This window comes from Cornus florida, unplaced genomic scaffold, assembly GCF_030987335.1.
Source record: "Cornus florida cultivar Cherokee Brave unplaced genomic scaffold, ASM3098733v1 CherokeeBrave_3.0.0_Hap2_Chr03, whole genome shotgun sequence".
Classification (NCBI taxonomy): domain Eukaryota; kingdom Viridiplantae; phylum Streptophyta; class Magnoliopsida; order Cornales; family Cornaceae; genus Cornus; species Cornus florida.
The window spans coordinates 7,235,614-7,251,425 of NW_026775573.1; the positions used below are offsets into that span (position 1 = coordinate 7,235,614).

Genomic DNA, 15,812 nt, shown 5'->3' on the forward strand with positions numbered 1-15,812 from the left:
ATCTCTCTTAGAGATGAACAAGAAGTAGATATAAGGTTGGTAGGTAAAGAAAGAGATTGTAGAGAGTATATATAGGGAGAATAGATAAATTTTACAGCGTAATGTAATGGCATATTGACAAGTCAATGCTAGACTTTATTATTAATATTATTATTATTTTAACAGAAGAGCAATAGAATATATTAATGATTCAACAGATGAAAATCATCTGTTTACATCAATGGGCCACATTTTTTATTCACTTATGCTAGAATAGCTTGACACATTTTTGTGATTGACTTTTTCCAAAATCTCTCTCTTATTTATTCACTCAAGGGGCAGAATAATTGCTCATAGATAGAACATGATAATTTACGTAAATGTTTTTTTATTTTTTATTTTTTGGGTAAGGTGAAGTAAATGCATATACATGTTCTTGGTATGGTTCTTTGAGGGACAATCTCTGTACTAATATTATTATTATTATATATATATATTGGCCAATAAATATATATAAATAAAGCAAAGGTGCATTACTTAAAGTCATGAGACATGAAGGTGCTGTATTACCATACTGTAAATTATGTACTGTCTTTCTATATAGATGGAGAGGAAATCATTATGCATATGAATTATATGTATTAAGATCATGAGATATGAAGGTGTTGTATTACAACACAGCAAATTTTGTATTGACTTTCTATATATATGGAAAGGATATCAGTATGCATAAGAATTACGTATTATGACTTTCTTTCCAAAAAAATTAGTGTTTTCTTTTTCTTTTCTTTTTTTTTTATTTTTTACATTCAGCCAAATGAGAACTCAAAATGGTTGAATTATCAAATTTGTGTAATGATTTTACATATTTTGGCCAAATATTCAACAAAATAGGGAAGTTATATATGTAAATTCCCTTTCATTCAATTGGCCTCCTTGTGACAAGCTAATCACCAAGCTCCAATCCATTCGTGAGGCGTACCTAGCAGCGGCTGCGCCAAAATGAACCATTTTGCGAAGGCTTGTGTGTGATGAACTTTCAAAACTCATACAATCTTGTCAATAAAGATCAAATGGAGCACCTCAGAACAAGGAGTGATGTTTTTATGTGTGCATTGTTTTTGAATAGTTGTATTTGGAATCATTAGAACAGAGGGATTCTGCTTTACATGACTTTATCATCAACAAATCTCATCCCAAATTTTAAATTTTAAATTTTGTTCTAAAAGGATGTGATAAAATCAAAGCTGGCTAAATTATCAAATGTGTCAGGGTTAGTACTAGGCCTTTGAACCCATTATTGCTTAAGGAGCTGAGCAGTGGGAATAAGGCTACTATGTGTAAAACACCTTTGGAGAATTTGTGACCCTAAATACTCTTATAGCTGGGTTAATTGGATTAGAGTTAATATTCTAAAAGGAAGGAGTACTTGGGATATCAATATTCCTCGAGATTGTTCCTGGACTTGGCGAAAAGTTCTTCAAATTAAGAGTGCCTTCAGACCCTGTATTCAGCATGAAGTTGGGGATGGCAGTGAAACTTTCTTATGGTTCGACTATTGGCAACTTTGGACCTAATCTGGGTTACCTAGGACTGGTAAAGTGAAAGATATCCTCCACAATGGGCAATGGATATGGAACATAACTCTTCCAAGATCCATTCAACTTCTATCTTCGCTAAAGAATCTTCCTAAACCTTCAAATTTTAATTCCCTAAGCTCTGATTCAGTTAAATGGTTCTCTACTTCTTCTGCTTGGAAGCTTCTTAATCCTTCTCAATACAGGGTAGGTTGGTCTCATCTTTTATGGTTTTCTAGCCACATATTCCAAGATTTAGTTTCAGTCTGTGGTTGGCTATTCTCTTTAAGCTCAACACTCAAGATCACTTGATCAGACATGGTATTATTTCCTCTATGCCCTGCCACTTCTGTTACTGTCCTATAGAGGATCATAACCATCTTTTCTTTTCTTCCTTCTATACACATCACAAAAATTTACCTTTTATAGTTTCAAATAGCTACCATGAAATTCATCTGTACCAAGAGAAAATGGAACGTTTTGAGCTTGGGCAATAGCCAAGCACACGGACACTTTCACTAGTCCAGCAGTTTTTCCTTCGAAGTCCCAGAGTATCGAATCAGGACAATCTTATATCCACACCATACAATGGTTAAATGGAAGAGTTACAATATCGAGATTTTTTATTTTTTGCAGACATGATCATTAACATAAAAGAAAGAGAGTGTGGATTGTAGATCAGAATTACTATGTGCGGTAAACAAGAGTTGTGGATTTTTTATATAGAGATTTTTATTTTTTGTTTGTGTATAGTAGCTTTTTATTTTATTTTTTGTCTGTGTATAGTAGCTTTTTATTTTATTTTTAACAATTGAATAAGCATCAAGAAAGCATTTTCTTGAATCAAAATTTAAAATTTTGATTGCCTCTGTTAACAGAAAAGGTGTACAACTCTAAAGATAATAAAATTCATATGCAGACATGATCATTAACATAAAAGAAAGAGAATGTGGATTGTAGATCAGAATTATTATGTGCGGCAAACAAGAGTGGCGTGGGGGGGCGGGAAGTACAAGAAACTGTTGGTCACAACTAGCAGGGCTTAAAGGACACAGTCTTCTTTTGGAGGTCATAGCCTACCAAGAAATTTTTCTGTGCCACATTACCAAAAAAGGCAACGCTGATTGGGGTCGGGAAAAAACCAAAGCACACAACATGTTCGTTAATTACAACAAAAGTGTTTATTTGCTTCAACTTCACATCTGCACCTTTGAAATGTGCTGTGATAATGGGGGCATTGAAATCTTCCTCAGTCATGTAACACAAGTTGAAGTTGAATTGCTGAGGGTTTTCGAGAGGTTTTAGAGGAATTGCCTTTTTCACCGCAAATTCTAACCGAAGGTAAAGATCAGGTGGAAGAAATGTGTACGTTGTTCCCGAGTCTATGACAATGTTACCCTCCTCAGAAAAGCCAGAAGCTTTCGATGACAATGAAGAATTGTAGAAGTCCAACCTTTCACTTCCCACTGAAATTCCTTCCAACGTTAAGTGGTAGTAGGTGACTGGGGGTTTCAGAACTATTGGAGTAGAAACCACCCCAGCACCTGAAACCACCCCATTGTCACCAAAATTTAATTTTCCAGAGGATTTAGGATTGGAAGGAACCAAGCAGTAAGAAAATTTGCCACCAATAGAGTAACCCAATTGAGAAATAAGGGAAAGTTCTCCACCTCCAAGGCCAATTATGCCTCCACCAGGGAATACACCAACATTGTCAAGTCCACACCCAAAAACTATTTTGGGGAGAGACACAGACCGGCCAGTGGTGGAACCTAAGGTGACAGTATCGGTGGCAATAAAACCACTGGTGTAGGACGTGTCGACATAAGTCTGTAAATACTGGCAACTTCCGTTATCTGCTGGACAAGACCTTCTTTCAATATATTGGCATAAATTTGACCGACAAGAAACCTCTTTGAATGTTGAAGAGTTCTTGGGATTATAGCGAGGATATTTTTGCTTGAAACAACGTTTACAAGGCTGACATTGTGTCCATATAAGATCGCTGCCAGTGTCAATAAGGACTAGTGTTTCAACAGGTGGTGTCCCAATTGATATTTTCATTAGGTATTCCCCAGTACCAGGGATTAACACCATTGAGGGTGCTTCTGGAGGGGCTGAAGTTGACATGAAATGACTGACACGGTTCATTGAGCGTTGCAAAGCATTGGCTATTCGTTGTGAAGCAGTCAAGGAAGGATTGTAGAATGGAGATTTTGGCGAGTCTCGGTGGATGAGATCCACACTAAAACCGCCATTGGAAGCTTCTATGAGAGAGAATGTTGAGAGAGAGATGATGGATACTGTGATTGCCAATGCAGTGGAGAAAAGAAAATGGGATGTTATAGAAGTACCCATAACTCGTTGAGAGATGAGCAATAAGTAGTTAAGTTGGCATGTAAAGAAAGAGACTGTAAAGAATATTTATAGGGAGAATAGATAGGTTTTACAGCATTATGTGGTTGGCATATTGGGAAGCCAATGCTAGATTTGTTATTATTATTATTATTAACAAGAGCAATAGAATATATTAATGATTAAACAAATGAATATCATCTGTGGTTACTTCAATGGGCCACATTTTTTATTCACTTGTGCTAAATTAGCTTGACACATTGTTGTGATCGTCTTTTCCAGAACTTGTTGATTATGTATTCACTTAATGAATCGATTTTCATAATAATTAATAATAAAAGCAAAAGATTCTTAATTGCTCATAGATAGAACATGATAATGCACGTAAATGTTTTTTTGTTTTTGGTATGGTGAAGTAAATGCACCAACATGTTCTTGGTTCTTTGAGGGACACTCCTCAGATATGAAGGTGCTGTATTCCTATACGGTAAATTATATACTGTCTTTCTATATATATGGAGAGGTATCATTATGCATATGAGTTATGTATTAAAATCATGAGATATGAAAGTGTTGTATTACCATACAGCAAATTATGTAATGTCTTTCTATATATATGGAGATGATATCATTATGCATATGCATTACACGCATTAAAATCAGGAGATATGAGGTGCTCTATTACAACACCGAAAATTATTTACTGTCTTTATATATATATATATATATGGAGAGGATATCATTATGCATATGAGTTGTGTATTATGAGTCTATAAATTTCTTTCCAAAAAATTAGTTTTTATTCTTTAATTTTTTTTAAGATTCATCCAAATGACAACTCAGAATGCTTGAATTTTTAATTTTGTGTAATGATTTTACCTTTTTTGGCCAAATATTCTACAAACTTAAAGAAGTTATATATGTAAATTCCCTTTCTCAGTTGAGCATCCTGTTCAAATGGAAACTTCATTACAAATTTAAAAACCATATATAGGAAATATTTGTATTTCATGATGGTGTTTGTTGGCTTGGGAATAAAGGAAAATACATGGAATCTGATGCTCTGTTTAGTATGAGAGAGAGAAGAAATGAAAGGTAACAGGAAAGGAAATAATTACTCTTGGTAAAAGGACGGAAAATTAACCTCCTTTCATTTGGATGACTAGGAAAAAAATGATAAAGGATTCCAAGGACATTAAGAGAGTTTTATAATACAATTATAATATATATATATATATAAAGATCTTGTTGAAGGACAAAAAACAATGCCCTGAAAAAGAGCATTTCATGTCAAGAAATGAAAACCCTTAAAGTTCCTAGAACCAATCAGTTAGATCCAAGGTTTGCACAAAAAGAATACAAAATTTAGTGCAGTTTAAGAGAAAAATAACCCAATAAACTTTGGCTTCTATTACACTTTCAATTATCATTGAATAAATGGACAGAGATTTTGATTTCATATACGTCCACAAAAGAAGAGAATATATTTCCCTCCACTTTATACATTTCATCACAGACTGAACTCCTCACCTTGCTCACGAGCAATAGAAGCCGAAAGAATTCCAAGATCGCGATTTAAGAATGTTAGTGCAGACTCACATTCAGAAATTATTCTTGTGATCGAAGAGGGCTCACCAGCTATTGTTTCGGATGAACCAACAGCCACTGCAGCATGCGAATCTCGAAGATTCCTCAAGTTCCCTAAGAACTGTGACAAAACAAAGAATGTCTTTTTACTTATTCATGGCGAAGCTTACCCCTCTTGAAAATACCAAAGTTAGCAGTCTATGGTGTAGAACTACTAAACATGGTATTACATTATGCCAACTTTTAGCTGCCACAAATCATTTACCAAATAATTGTAAGTTTTTTACACTTTATACTTTGGTTTCTTCAACAAAAGAAAATAGGCATGGATTTCACTTGTTTTCAAATCACTTAAATATGATTGTGCATATATTTGCAGAAATGTTATAACCAGATGTTCTATACTAAATCTATGAGTGTCCATGCGGGTTTAATATTTTATATTTTTTTTTTAAAAAAAAAGTGCTTAAAATAGGCAAACTTAATTAGATCATTGTAAATTCAAGATAAGCTTAACTAAAAAAATGTTGGGAAACAAATTCCATGGATTATAATTCAAATATTATGTAATATAGCAGTAAAGTAGTAATGCAATAAACTAGACCGTGTTATATTTGGTAGGTGATGACATATAAGAAGTTATATATTTAAGATGGTTTTATTGTTCTTATTTTTCAAATCTTTTTATTAAATTGGTCGAATCTTTTGAGCCTTATATCTACCGTATTACTGCATATCACCCAATATCAATCTAAGAGGCTGCGATGGAATCGTCTCAAGAGTGGGTAAAGTCAGCGATTGATGACATTTCATCATCAGCTAATGTCTAACATTGCCTAGCAGGAAAACAAAAAAATACATCCAAGTTTTGCAGTGTTACCTTCAAAAGCATTTTGTATGCCTCCAACAAGCGATTAGCAGCAGGCCCGAACCCATGAAGTTGCGGTACCTCCATCATGTGCGTCCAGGGACGAATTTCCTACAAAACAGAAAAACATGATGCCTTGTTTGTAATTACTTAATACATACACATGCACATATGCACTATGCAGTACATGCTGGTAATCTCATGTATATACATGAGCATACTGCCCAAACCCAAACAAACAAAGAAGAAGAAAAAGAAGACGCAGATAGACACACTGCTTTATGAGATAGTACTAGTCCCAGAGATTCTTTAAAATCGAGGTAATTTTCAAAAAACAACATGACTAGCAGGAATTCTGACTAGATCAAGTCTCACCTTTGTGTAAATCATATTGAAGGATCTTGCAGTTTCTAGAAAGGATTCCAAATGCGCTCGCAGTTTCAGTTCCACCTCAGTGTATTCCTCATCTGGGTTGTAAGCATGCTAAATGCAAAAAACAATTATAATAGGAAAGGACAATTAACCAAAGCAATTAAGAAGAATATAAAATAAGCAAAGAGAGATATAGAGAAAGATACAGATATTTTCCTTTTATTTGATGAAGAAAAGAAAAGAAAAAAAGAAAGAGGGAACAAAAAAAAAAAAAAAACAAAACAAAAACAAAAACAAAAACAAAATTTCAAGCCGAGTAACTACAAGTGGGCATGCAGTAGGTATAGCTGAAGATCCGGTTCCTCCCACCCCCCAACTCCTTTTTCTTTTATTCTTTTTTGCCTTTGTTCTTTTCTCTCTGGTGGCCTGAAGGGGAGAGTGGTTGAAGGGAAGGAAAACAGCCACCCAATATGGGACATGGATATCGCGGGGACGCGGCAACCCAGAAAATCCTAAAAAATTAGGACACCGATACAGCGGGGCATGGTGAATAATAAATATGTTATATATATGTGTGTGTGTGATGTTATACTTTAACAAATTAAGAGTAATATTATTTTTTATCAACCTAATATTGAAAAAAAAAATGTGTTTTGCTGGGAAAAAAGAAAGATGGCTAAGAAAGAGAAAAAAACAAAGAGAATTAGGGTTTTGTTCAAAAAAAAAATTAGGCCTTACTTAAAAATAAAGGTAAGAATATATAAAAGAGAAAAAGTTCATGGAAACAAGAGGGAAAAGGAAAAAGAAAAGAGACAAAAAAAAAAAAAAAAAAAAAAAAAAAGGAGAGAATTTTGTTGTGAAAGGAAAAAAAGAAGTATCTAGGGTTTGTGAAGAAGAAGAAGAAGAAAGAAAAAAGGAGATAGAGCGACGATCCACCAACAGCGAAGCTTGGCCGATGGGAGACCAAGAGAGAGCCAAAGTTGATCGTGCAAGAGTTTGAACCTTAATCTGAACTAAAATATAAGCCTAAATATCTAATTATTTTAATATAAACTTGTTTTATAAAATATCAACTTTTAAATAATTGTGTAATGGACACCATATTATTGAAAGTTATTAAACAACTCCTCATATTTACACTTCAACTCAGCTTTCTTTATAAAACTTTCTTAAAAATCCCCAAGAATGTGACACGCGAGTCGGACACATATCCATAGCATGTTGAAGGTACGTCCACGGCTTGTCCAAATATTTAAAATAAGTAAGTAAATAAATAAACATGTTTTTTGGCGTGTCCGACCCGTGTAAGGGTGTGTTCAATGCGTGTCGGTGTCCAACACGGATGCTTTGCCCATTTAGCCGTGTTTGTGCTTCCTATGATGCAACACATCAAGAAGTGTGAAGAATGTTAGCAATTATACAATAAGTATAACATATTCTCAAGTTCCAAGTTATCAACCAAACTATATACTTCTGTGAATAAGATGTGGAATTTCGAGAATGAAACTTGACGATTAGTGAATAAAATGTTGTCATTAGGTTTGTAAAACATTTTTAATACTAATAATCGAAGGATGTTTAAGCATAGAAGATAGGGATGTGATATTTGCACCCCACTTTTGTACCCTTACAATCTACTTGATTTTTTCAGTAAAGGAAATAGCAAAATTACCCCTCAAAAGTCGAGTGCAAGAGTACTTAAAAAAAAGTGAGTGTAAAATTATAAAATTAGAGTGTGAATATCATTTCCCATAATATAAGTGTAAGATTATCAAGAGAGTCCTCTGATGACAAGAGCCACTAGTTCTCTTTTTTAATCATTGGACTGTACCTTCTGGGGAAAGAAAAAATAAAAAATAAAATAATTGGGCTGAGGAATTTTATGAAATCTGTGAAAAATCAAATGAATATTTTAATAAATCTCTCAATCCAATTGTCAACGAGAGGACATAACTCTTGTCATCAGAGGGCTTTCCTGAAAGCATACACTAAGATAAAGCAAGTGTGGAAATATAAGCTAGTTGAGAAATTAATCTTAGAGAGAGAAAGAGAAGAATAGACTTTTCTATTTTGCAGTGAAAATATATAATGTTCTCAAGTTCACAAAATAAGGAAAACATAGATAACAAAATATAAATGAGGAAAACAACATTTTATGGAAATCAATAATTATGCCCCTAATTGAGGAATATTACAACAAGATTATGTATGCTACCATCGATAAAGCACCTTAGGTGAAAAAGGAGAAGATTATGTATGCTAAGTGAAAATTTCAAGTATTATTGTGGACTTTCCAACATTTGGTAATGTTAAGAATGCCCATCAATGTGCGGGCACTTTGTGAAAGTGTGAAATAAATTGACTGCAAAATTGTCATCAACAATTGTCCTTAATTGCACTTAGGTGAACAAATTTTTCAAAAGTGGCCTTCGGGGTGAAAATTTTTCTGGAGTGGGAGATAAAAATTGAATCGCATGGGAATTGTGTAATATGGATCTAAGTCAATTGGAATGCAAAAGATGTAGGACAGCCCCTTTTTAAAGTAAATGTGATAATAACATATCAGGGGAAAAAAAATGAAAATGTGATATAGCAATATGCAGATTAATTTAATATCAAAATTTAACCTAGAAGTAGCTCCATTCCAAAGATAATTATGAAGGCAAGCAGACGGTGGGTTGAGGAGTTGGGACTTACCTTTGATGCCAAATCATCAACCATCTCTTGGAGATTCAAGAGCCTATTTGATTGATCTGAAAGCTGTTTTTCCAAATCAGAAATGTCTGGCCTGCAAATGAACTTCGATTAAAGGGACAGAAAGTTACTACATCTGGTGAAAAATGAAATTAAGTATTATGTGGTGTTTTGCATGTAAACACAAACTCGATTTCCGCAACATGAAAACAAATTGAAAATGGGAGAAACCTACTTTGTGTATTGATCTCAGCTGATGAACCAAGCATAAACCACAAATTAAGCACAAAATAACCAAATTAAAATATACATTTGGGAGAGGGGGAGGAGTGGAGGTGACAGCACTCGGTGTCTGTTACAGCCCTGGCGTTTCATAATTTCTGACTGTAAGGTTTCAAGTTAAAGTGCATACTTATAAACACATATTAACATCAGTCTAATAATATACTATATACTCCACTTTTCAAAATTATAAAAAATAATTAATATATATATATATATTTCTTGTTTTCTTTCAATTCATGCTATATTTATGTGTTTTCTTAATTTCTTGTTATATTATAAATTTTCAAGCAAATTTGCTCATAGCATCTTCTTCAGAATCCACTGATGTGCCAAATGCCTAATCTTTAAAGACCTTGAAAGCAGAAGTGCCTTTACCTACCGTCAAAACACAACCTCACCAGTGGACAAAACCTACTTAACATCCTTGAACAAGTAGTTTGCCCAAACTCCAGCCATATTTAAAATTTTCATCAAATTTCGCAGGAAACTTCACATCTTGTGGACCCGAAATAACAAGGAAAAGCTGTAGAAAAGTGATCTGGCTTAATGATCTTCAAGCTTTTGAGGAGAAAAACAGCATGAAGATTTTAACCCTTTGGTAGGAAAAGATTAAAAGTTCTGGATCAAGTTGACGTGAAAATGCATTTGATGTTTGACCGACTTCCAGAGATCATTTCTTGGCAGGCTTTGTTGCTTGCTCAATAAGGTGTGGTTGTTATGACGGCTGTCCACAAATGAGTCACTTTCATATTGTTCCCCTCAAGTTTAGCCAGATTCTAGTATTTCCTAATTGCATGTAAATTCCAATAAGAATATTATTTTACACGAAAAAGAAAAACTGATGCTGAGCAGCAATTTAGGGAATTCATAACTAGACTTTAGAATTTATGAACATACATGTGTCCCCCGTGACATACTGAAGAACTTCATTATGGATGATCTGGACACTGGTTTGTCATCATAATACAAGCACATAGTATATTTAAAAATTATAAATCAATTGTAATATAATTTTGTTTAAATATTAGTCATAGTATACATACCTTGAAAATTTTCAAAAAATGTGAAAAACTGATAGTTTAGATACCTTGAAAAAATCTGAAAAACTGATATGAGATGATAAATATATAGAAGAAAATACGATAAATTACAGTTAAAAAGAGGAGATACTTCATCAATTGTTTCAGTTTTTCAAAAATCTAATTTTTGGAAAATTAAAAAATAAATAAAAAATTGAGTACTTTGATTCCACTTTGCGAAAGATATATCATTATTACCTAGATGAAAGATTTTAAAAATACTAATGATTTTTAACTAAACAAAATCTCTCAAGTTTAAACTAAACAAAATTATTACTTTAGTAACTTATATACATAGTTATAGAATTTTTCATTTAGCAAGTGACAATTAAAAGTACTAGCATATATGATGTTGTTGTTGTTGGTCTCACAATACTTTAGTTTATCCTTCTTCCCAATACTTGTAGGACCTGTCAATGGAGATTGGTATATAATTCAAGATATTTTTCTTGTAAACACCATTTTACAAAAATGTTTGACAAAAAAAGGTTCATGTATTTTTATTAAACTTGAGAGAAAATTAGTGATTTTTCTCATTTTTACACTCTTAAATTAATATAATGGATATTGTACATATGTATATGTAAATGAAATAACGATGTGCTGCGGTTAGGACTATAATAATAATGAACTTAAATTTCTATTTCACACTATTTGAGCTTTCAAAAGTATAGCTAAAAGGGTATAAGTTAAAATTTCTATATGTTTCAATGGGACAATAGCTAAATTTATTTTCAAACTCTCTATTTTGGAACCAATGTTAAGTGTTTTGGAAAAAAAAATGGGGGGCCAACTGAAAGTTTAAATGAATTTTAGGAATACTATTTATAAATTAATTATTATTTAGGGGTAGTAATAGAATTTGAAAAAAAAAAAAAAAAAAAAAATTTTTTGGGGGGGGGGGGGGGGTGCCTACCTCTGCCCCTGGCCCCCCAAAATTTTTTTATACCCCACAAAAAATTTCAACCCCCCCCCCACCAAAAAATATATATATATATATTTTACTTATTTATTAGCCCAAAAAGAGTGAGTTTGGAAATAAATATGACTTGTATTTTTTAAATTCATAGAAATTTTAACTTGAACTCTTTTAGCCTTACTTTTGAAGTCCAATTTTGTGAAACAAAAATTTAGGTTCATTTTTATGGTAGACCTCACTATAACATATCATTATTACATTTAAATTTACAAATATACACACATATATAATATCTATTACACAAACCCAAGATAAAACCAAGAATCACGACAAAAATAAACACTCTACACAAAGATTTAGCGTGGTTCGGCAAAGCCTACATCCACGGTGGAGATCTAACGAAAGTTTTCATCATGCGAAATTCTAGAGATTACTAGTTTTAGCCCTTCACTCTCTTTCTCTGCGATTTTTAGTGTCTCGACCTCCCGCATTCCAAGCCCTAAATGCCCTTACATATCAAGTTACAAGAGAGTACTAATTAGGGTCCACGACCCACAAGAAAGAAAAAAAAACTGGTCAAAATTTTTCATTGGGTCAAAGCTCATCCAACAGGTTGTCGGGTCGCAACATGACCCGGTACCAAATTCGGGCCATAACATCACAATATCGATTATATAAATTCAAGAGAGAAAAAGAGAAAATTACTCTAAAGTCCTCACATGTTTAATAAAGATACATGAACCTTCCTTTTTAGACAATTTTGTTAGATAATGTTTACCAAAAACAAAAATTATCTTAAAATATATGCTAATCTTTATCAGCGAGTTTTTAGAGCACTAAAAAAAAGGAAAAACTAAAGTGTTATGATACCAAGATAGCAAAAATGCCAATAATAAGGATAAAATATATGTTAACATTTATAGTTGTCACTTGTTAAATGACAAATTCTATAACTACTCACTCTCACTCTATAAGTTATTAAACTACTTCTCTATTTTGTTCCTAATAATCGTGTTTTATTTAAGCTTGCGAGATTTTATTTACTTAAAATGGTACATTTCTCTTTTTTAAACAATTCCTCAAGGTAATAATGATACATCTTTCCCAGAGTGAAATCAAAGTACATTGATTTTTTTTTTGTTTTCAAAAAATCAATATTTAGAAAATTGAAACAATTGTTGATAAATGTTTTTTCTTTACCACTCCTCTTTTTACATATAACTTATCGATTCCTCTTCTCTATGTATTTTATTTTTCGTATCAATTTTCCATCTCTATTTATTTTAGTTTCATTTTTCTCATTTTTTGGATTATATTTTCCTTAACAAATATACCAAGACTAATATTATAAAAATAATAATAATAATTACATAGTTATAGTTTGGCCCCCCAAGACAAAATTTCTGGCTCCACCCCTGAATTCATGTAACATAACCTCAACTGTGACAATTTAAAAGACTATGAGCCAAATCACATGTTTTCTTTTGCATGTGATCTTGAAATAACTAATTGCTCTTCACTTCTCCATGCAATTAAATTACCATCAATTTCAGTGCAAACTAGTTCTGTGCCAACCCACTGGCATATATAAATGTTCAATTAATGCGACTGTACATCAAATACATAGTCCCGTCACATAAGAACATTGAACCACCCTAAAATAACATGCCCTCAAGTAACTTGGATAAGCCAAATATCTTCAATTGTATGGTGCAGCTTGGTATCTCCAAATTACCAACATGACAAGTTATAAATTGCATATATGTAAATGATACAGTGCACTCAACTGTAAACTAAGACCATGAAAGACGTAAAGATAGAAAGGATTCCTTACAGTGGATATATGTTTTGAATCTGCACATCTGCAGGGAACAACTTGCACTCCTCGGAGAAAATTTGAGCTTGTTTCTCAGCAATAGAATCAATTAATTGTATGTCCTTTGTTACTTGTTCATCAACACTACATAAACAGAAACAAACCAAAAACAGGTTGAGAGTACTCTTGGAAACCAAAGGAACTAAGGTAGCAAGAAGTGTAGAAAATAAATCTGATCATAGAGAAACCAACAATTACAATGGCAATGGAAATCAAGAACAAGTTATCTAACCTCCAATCTGGATTATCAGCGTAGATACTCGCCTCTACAAGATCTACAATGAGACGAAGCATTTCAGTACGATCTTCATAGCTTCCTCGTCCCTGCAACACACAAGTAGCATACCTTAAGGAATGAACAAGCACAATGCACTATCAACAAAATTGTCACAAGCCTCAGCATAACATTCTTGGGCTGTGGTTGCAGTAAGACTGCAATAACATATCAAGCAGCCACCATAGCTTGCAACTGTTACAGCCACTAGGCCCACTACAACCACTTTCAGCATGTGAAGAAGAAATCTTTTAAGCCCGATTTTACAATTCTTTTTGCCAGAGTTTCCTCCAAATCTACTAAAAATGCATTTTTGAACTCAGACCTATCAAATTGACCAACAAAAGAATCAAAATTTAATAATCAGAGCTCTCAAAGGATCGAAAATAGAGATGCCAAGAAGGAGACTTATTTTTACTCAAAAGTTCCCCCCTTTGAGCCCAAATTAAGATGTATGTGCAGTTGATACAAATATTCACATCCCACTATCATAAGGATAACTCGAAAGCAGCTATTACTTGTTGATACAAATGAGAATACTAATTTATAACCAAAGATATATGTCCAGTAGTATATAGCTCTATCATATGTGAGAGAGAAAGAATTATAGTCACATATTCACTACAAATTTACCAAAATGCATATAACATACCCAAAAGCAACTAACATTAACAAAACAAAATATACAAGGGATCTAAATGACTCACTTGGATGGCCTCTGTATCAATAGTAGTTGTTATACCCAAAAACTTTGCAATCTCTGCTAAATCTGCAAAAGCAGGTCATTATTTGTAATGGAAAAAAAAAATGCTAAACAGACTTAACAAATTAGCACCTTACAAACTTAACAAATTAGCCCCTTTAAAAGTAATAATCAGCTCAGAAATGGGGATTTTCTTTCAACTAGTATATTAAAACTGAAAGACAGCAAATCAAAGATGCTAGTAAGATTTATAAGATCGCAGATCCATTAGCAAACCCAATTGACCCAAAAGGGAATTATACTCAAATATCTCAAAGCATAAACTAAAATTTTCAACTTTAACAGTCTAAGACTTATATATTGCTAAACAGACTTAACAAATTAGCCCCTTTAAAAATAATAATGAGCTCAGAAATGGGTGTTTTCTTTCAAGTAGTGTATTAAAACTGGAAGACAGCATACAATCAAATATGCTAGAAAGAATTATGAGATCATAAACCATTAGCGAACCCAATTGACCCAAAAGCCAGTATTATAAATTATACTCCAAAATCTAAAAGCACAAACTAAAATTTGCAACTTTAACAGTCTAAGAATCATATAGGGAACTAAGAAAAAAGGGTTTACATTGGATGCGAGCGGTTTCTTCGTCGCGATCCATGGCGTCTCCTTGTAGGTTTTGTTGAGAGAAGGGGGACTTATCGCCTAATAGCCTGCAATTCAGGTTATAAAATAAGACGAAAAACAATATAATCACAAAGTGTGTGTTCGTGTGTGTTTTAGAGAGAGAAAGTTGCACAGAGAGAGGGGGGACCTGAAGAAGAGCCATTCCAGAAGGGCGTAACGCTCCATGCCGGCGAAGAGGAGAGACTGAGCAGGAGCATTGGCTCTCGGGTAATTCAACATTCCTAATTTCCTCTGTATCTCTTCCATTTGCTTCGCCGCCATTTGATTCACTCTCTCACACACACTCTCTCTCTCTTGATTGAGCCTTATATTACTACAATTGTGTTCTCTGCGTCGAATTGTTTTTGAGGAATTGATCAAATTTTTACTTTAGCAGAGGGAAGAGAGAGAATTTCTTGATCTCTTTATTTGCGAATTTGAATTTTGTTTTATACAAAAACAAGAAATACATTATAAAGTCACTTGGTCCATTAGACTGAAGTAAAAGCCCAAACTCACTGGGCCTTTGGGCTCTATTTTGCATTCTAGTTAATGGAGAGAACCCACAAACTATCGTA

At 33.3% G+C, this 15,812-nt stretch overlaps 2 protein-coding genes across 2 annotated transcripts; both read right to left on the bottom strand.

The window, feature by feature from the left end:
* Window positions 1–2,588: 2,588 nt before the first annotated feature.
* On the bottom strand, window positions 2,589–3,914 carry LOC132301020 (aspartic proteinase CDR1-like). Its single transcript, XM_059798317.1, has one exon. It carries the CDS (start codon window positions 3,912–3,914, stop codon window positions 2,589–2,591), a length of 1,326 nt encoding a protein of 441 aa, XP_059654300.1.
* Window positions 3,915–5,156: 1,242 nt separating this feature from the next.
* On the bottom strand, window positions 5,157–15,679 carry LOC132299256 (AUGMIN subunit 7). The gene is made up of 9 exons (XM_059795766.1): window positions 15,383–15,679; window positions 15,196–15,281; window positions 14,573–14,634; window positions 13,824–13,915; window positions 13,550–13,675; window positions 9,436–9,526; window positions 6,742–6,849; window positions 6,379–6,477; window positions 5,157–5,619 (listed from the first exon to the last, which is right to left on the bottom strand). The coding sequence occupies exons 1-9, from the start codon at window positions 15,514–15,516 to the stop codon at window positions 5,422–5,424; spliced, it is 996 nt and encodes a 331-aa protein (XP_059651749.1). The 5' UTR covers window positions 15,517–15,679; the 3' UTR covers window positions 5,157–5,421.
* Between the last annotated feature and the right edge of the window lie 133 nt (window positions 15,680–15,812).

Coding starts and splice junctions, on each gene's coding strand:
- LOC132299256 (XM_059795766.1), bottom strand. CDS start 15,516: ATGGCGGCGAAGCAAATGGAAGAGATACAGAGGAAATTAGGAATGTTG. Junction 15,282..15,382: donor CTGGAATGGCTCTTCTTCAG/GTCCCCCCTCTC, acceptor CCTGAATTGCAG/GCTATTAGGCGATAAGTCCC. Junction 14,635..15,195: donor AGAAACCGCTCGCATCCAAT/GTAAACCCTTTT, acceptor CTGCTTTTGCAG/ATTTAGCAGAGATTGCAAAG.
- LOC132301020 (XM_059798317.1), bottom strand. CDS start 3,914: ATGGGTACTTCTATAACATCCCATTTTCTTTTCTCCACTGCATTGGCA.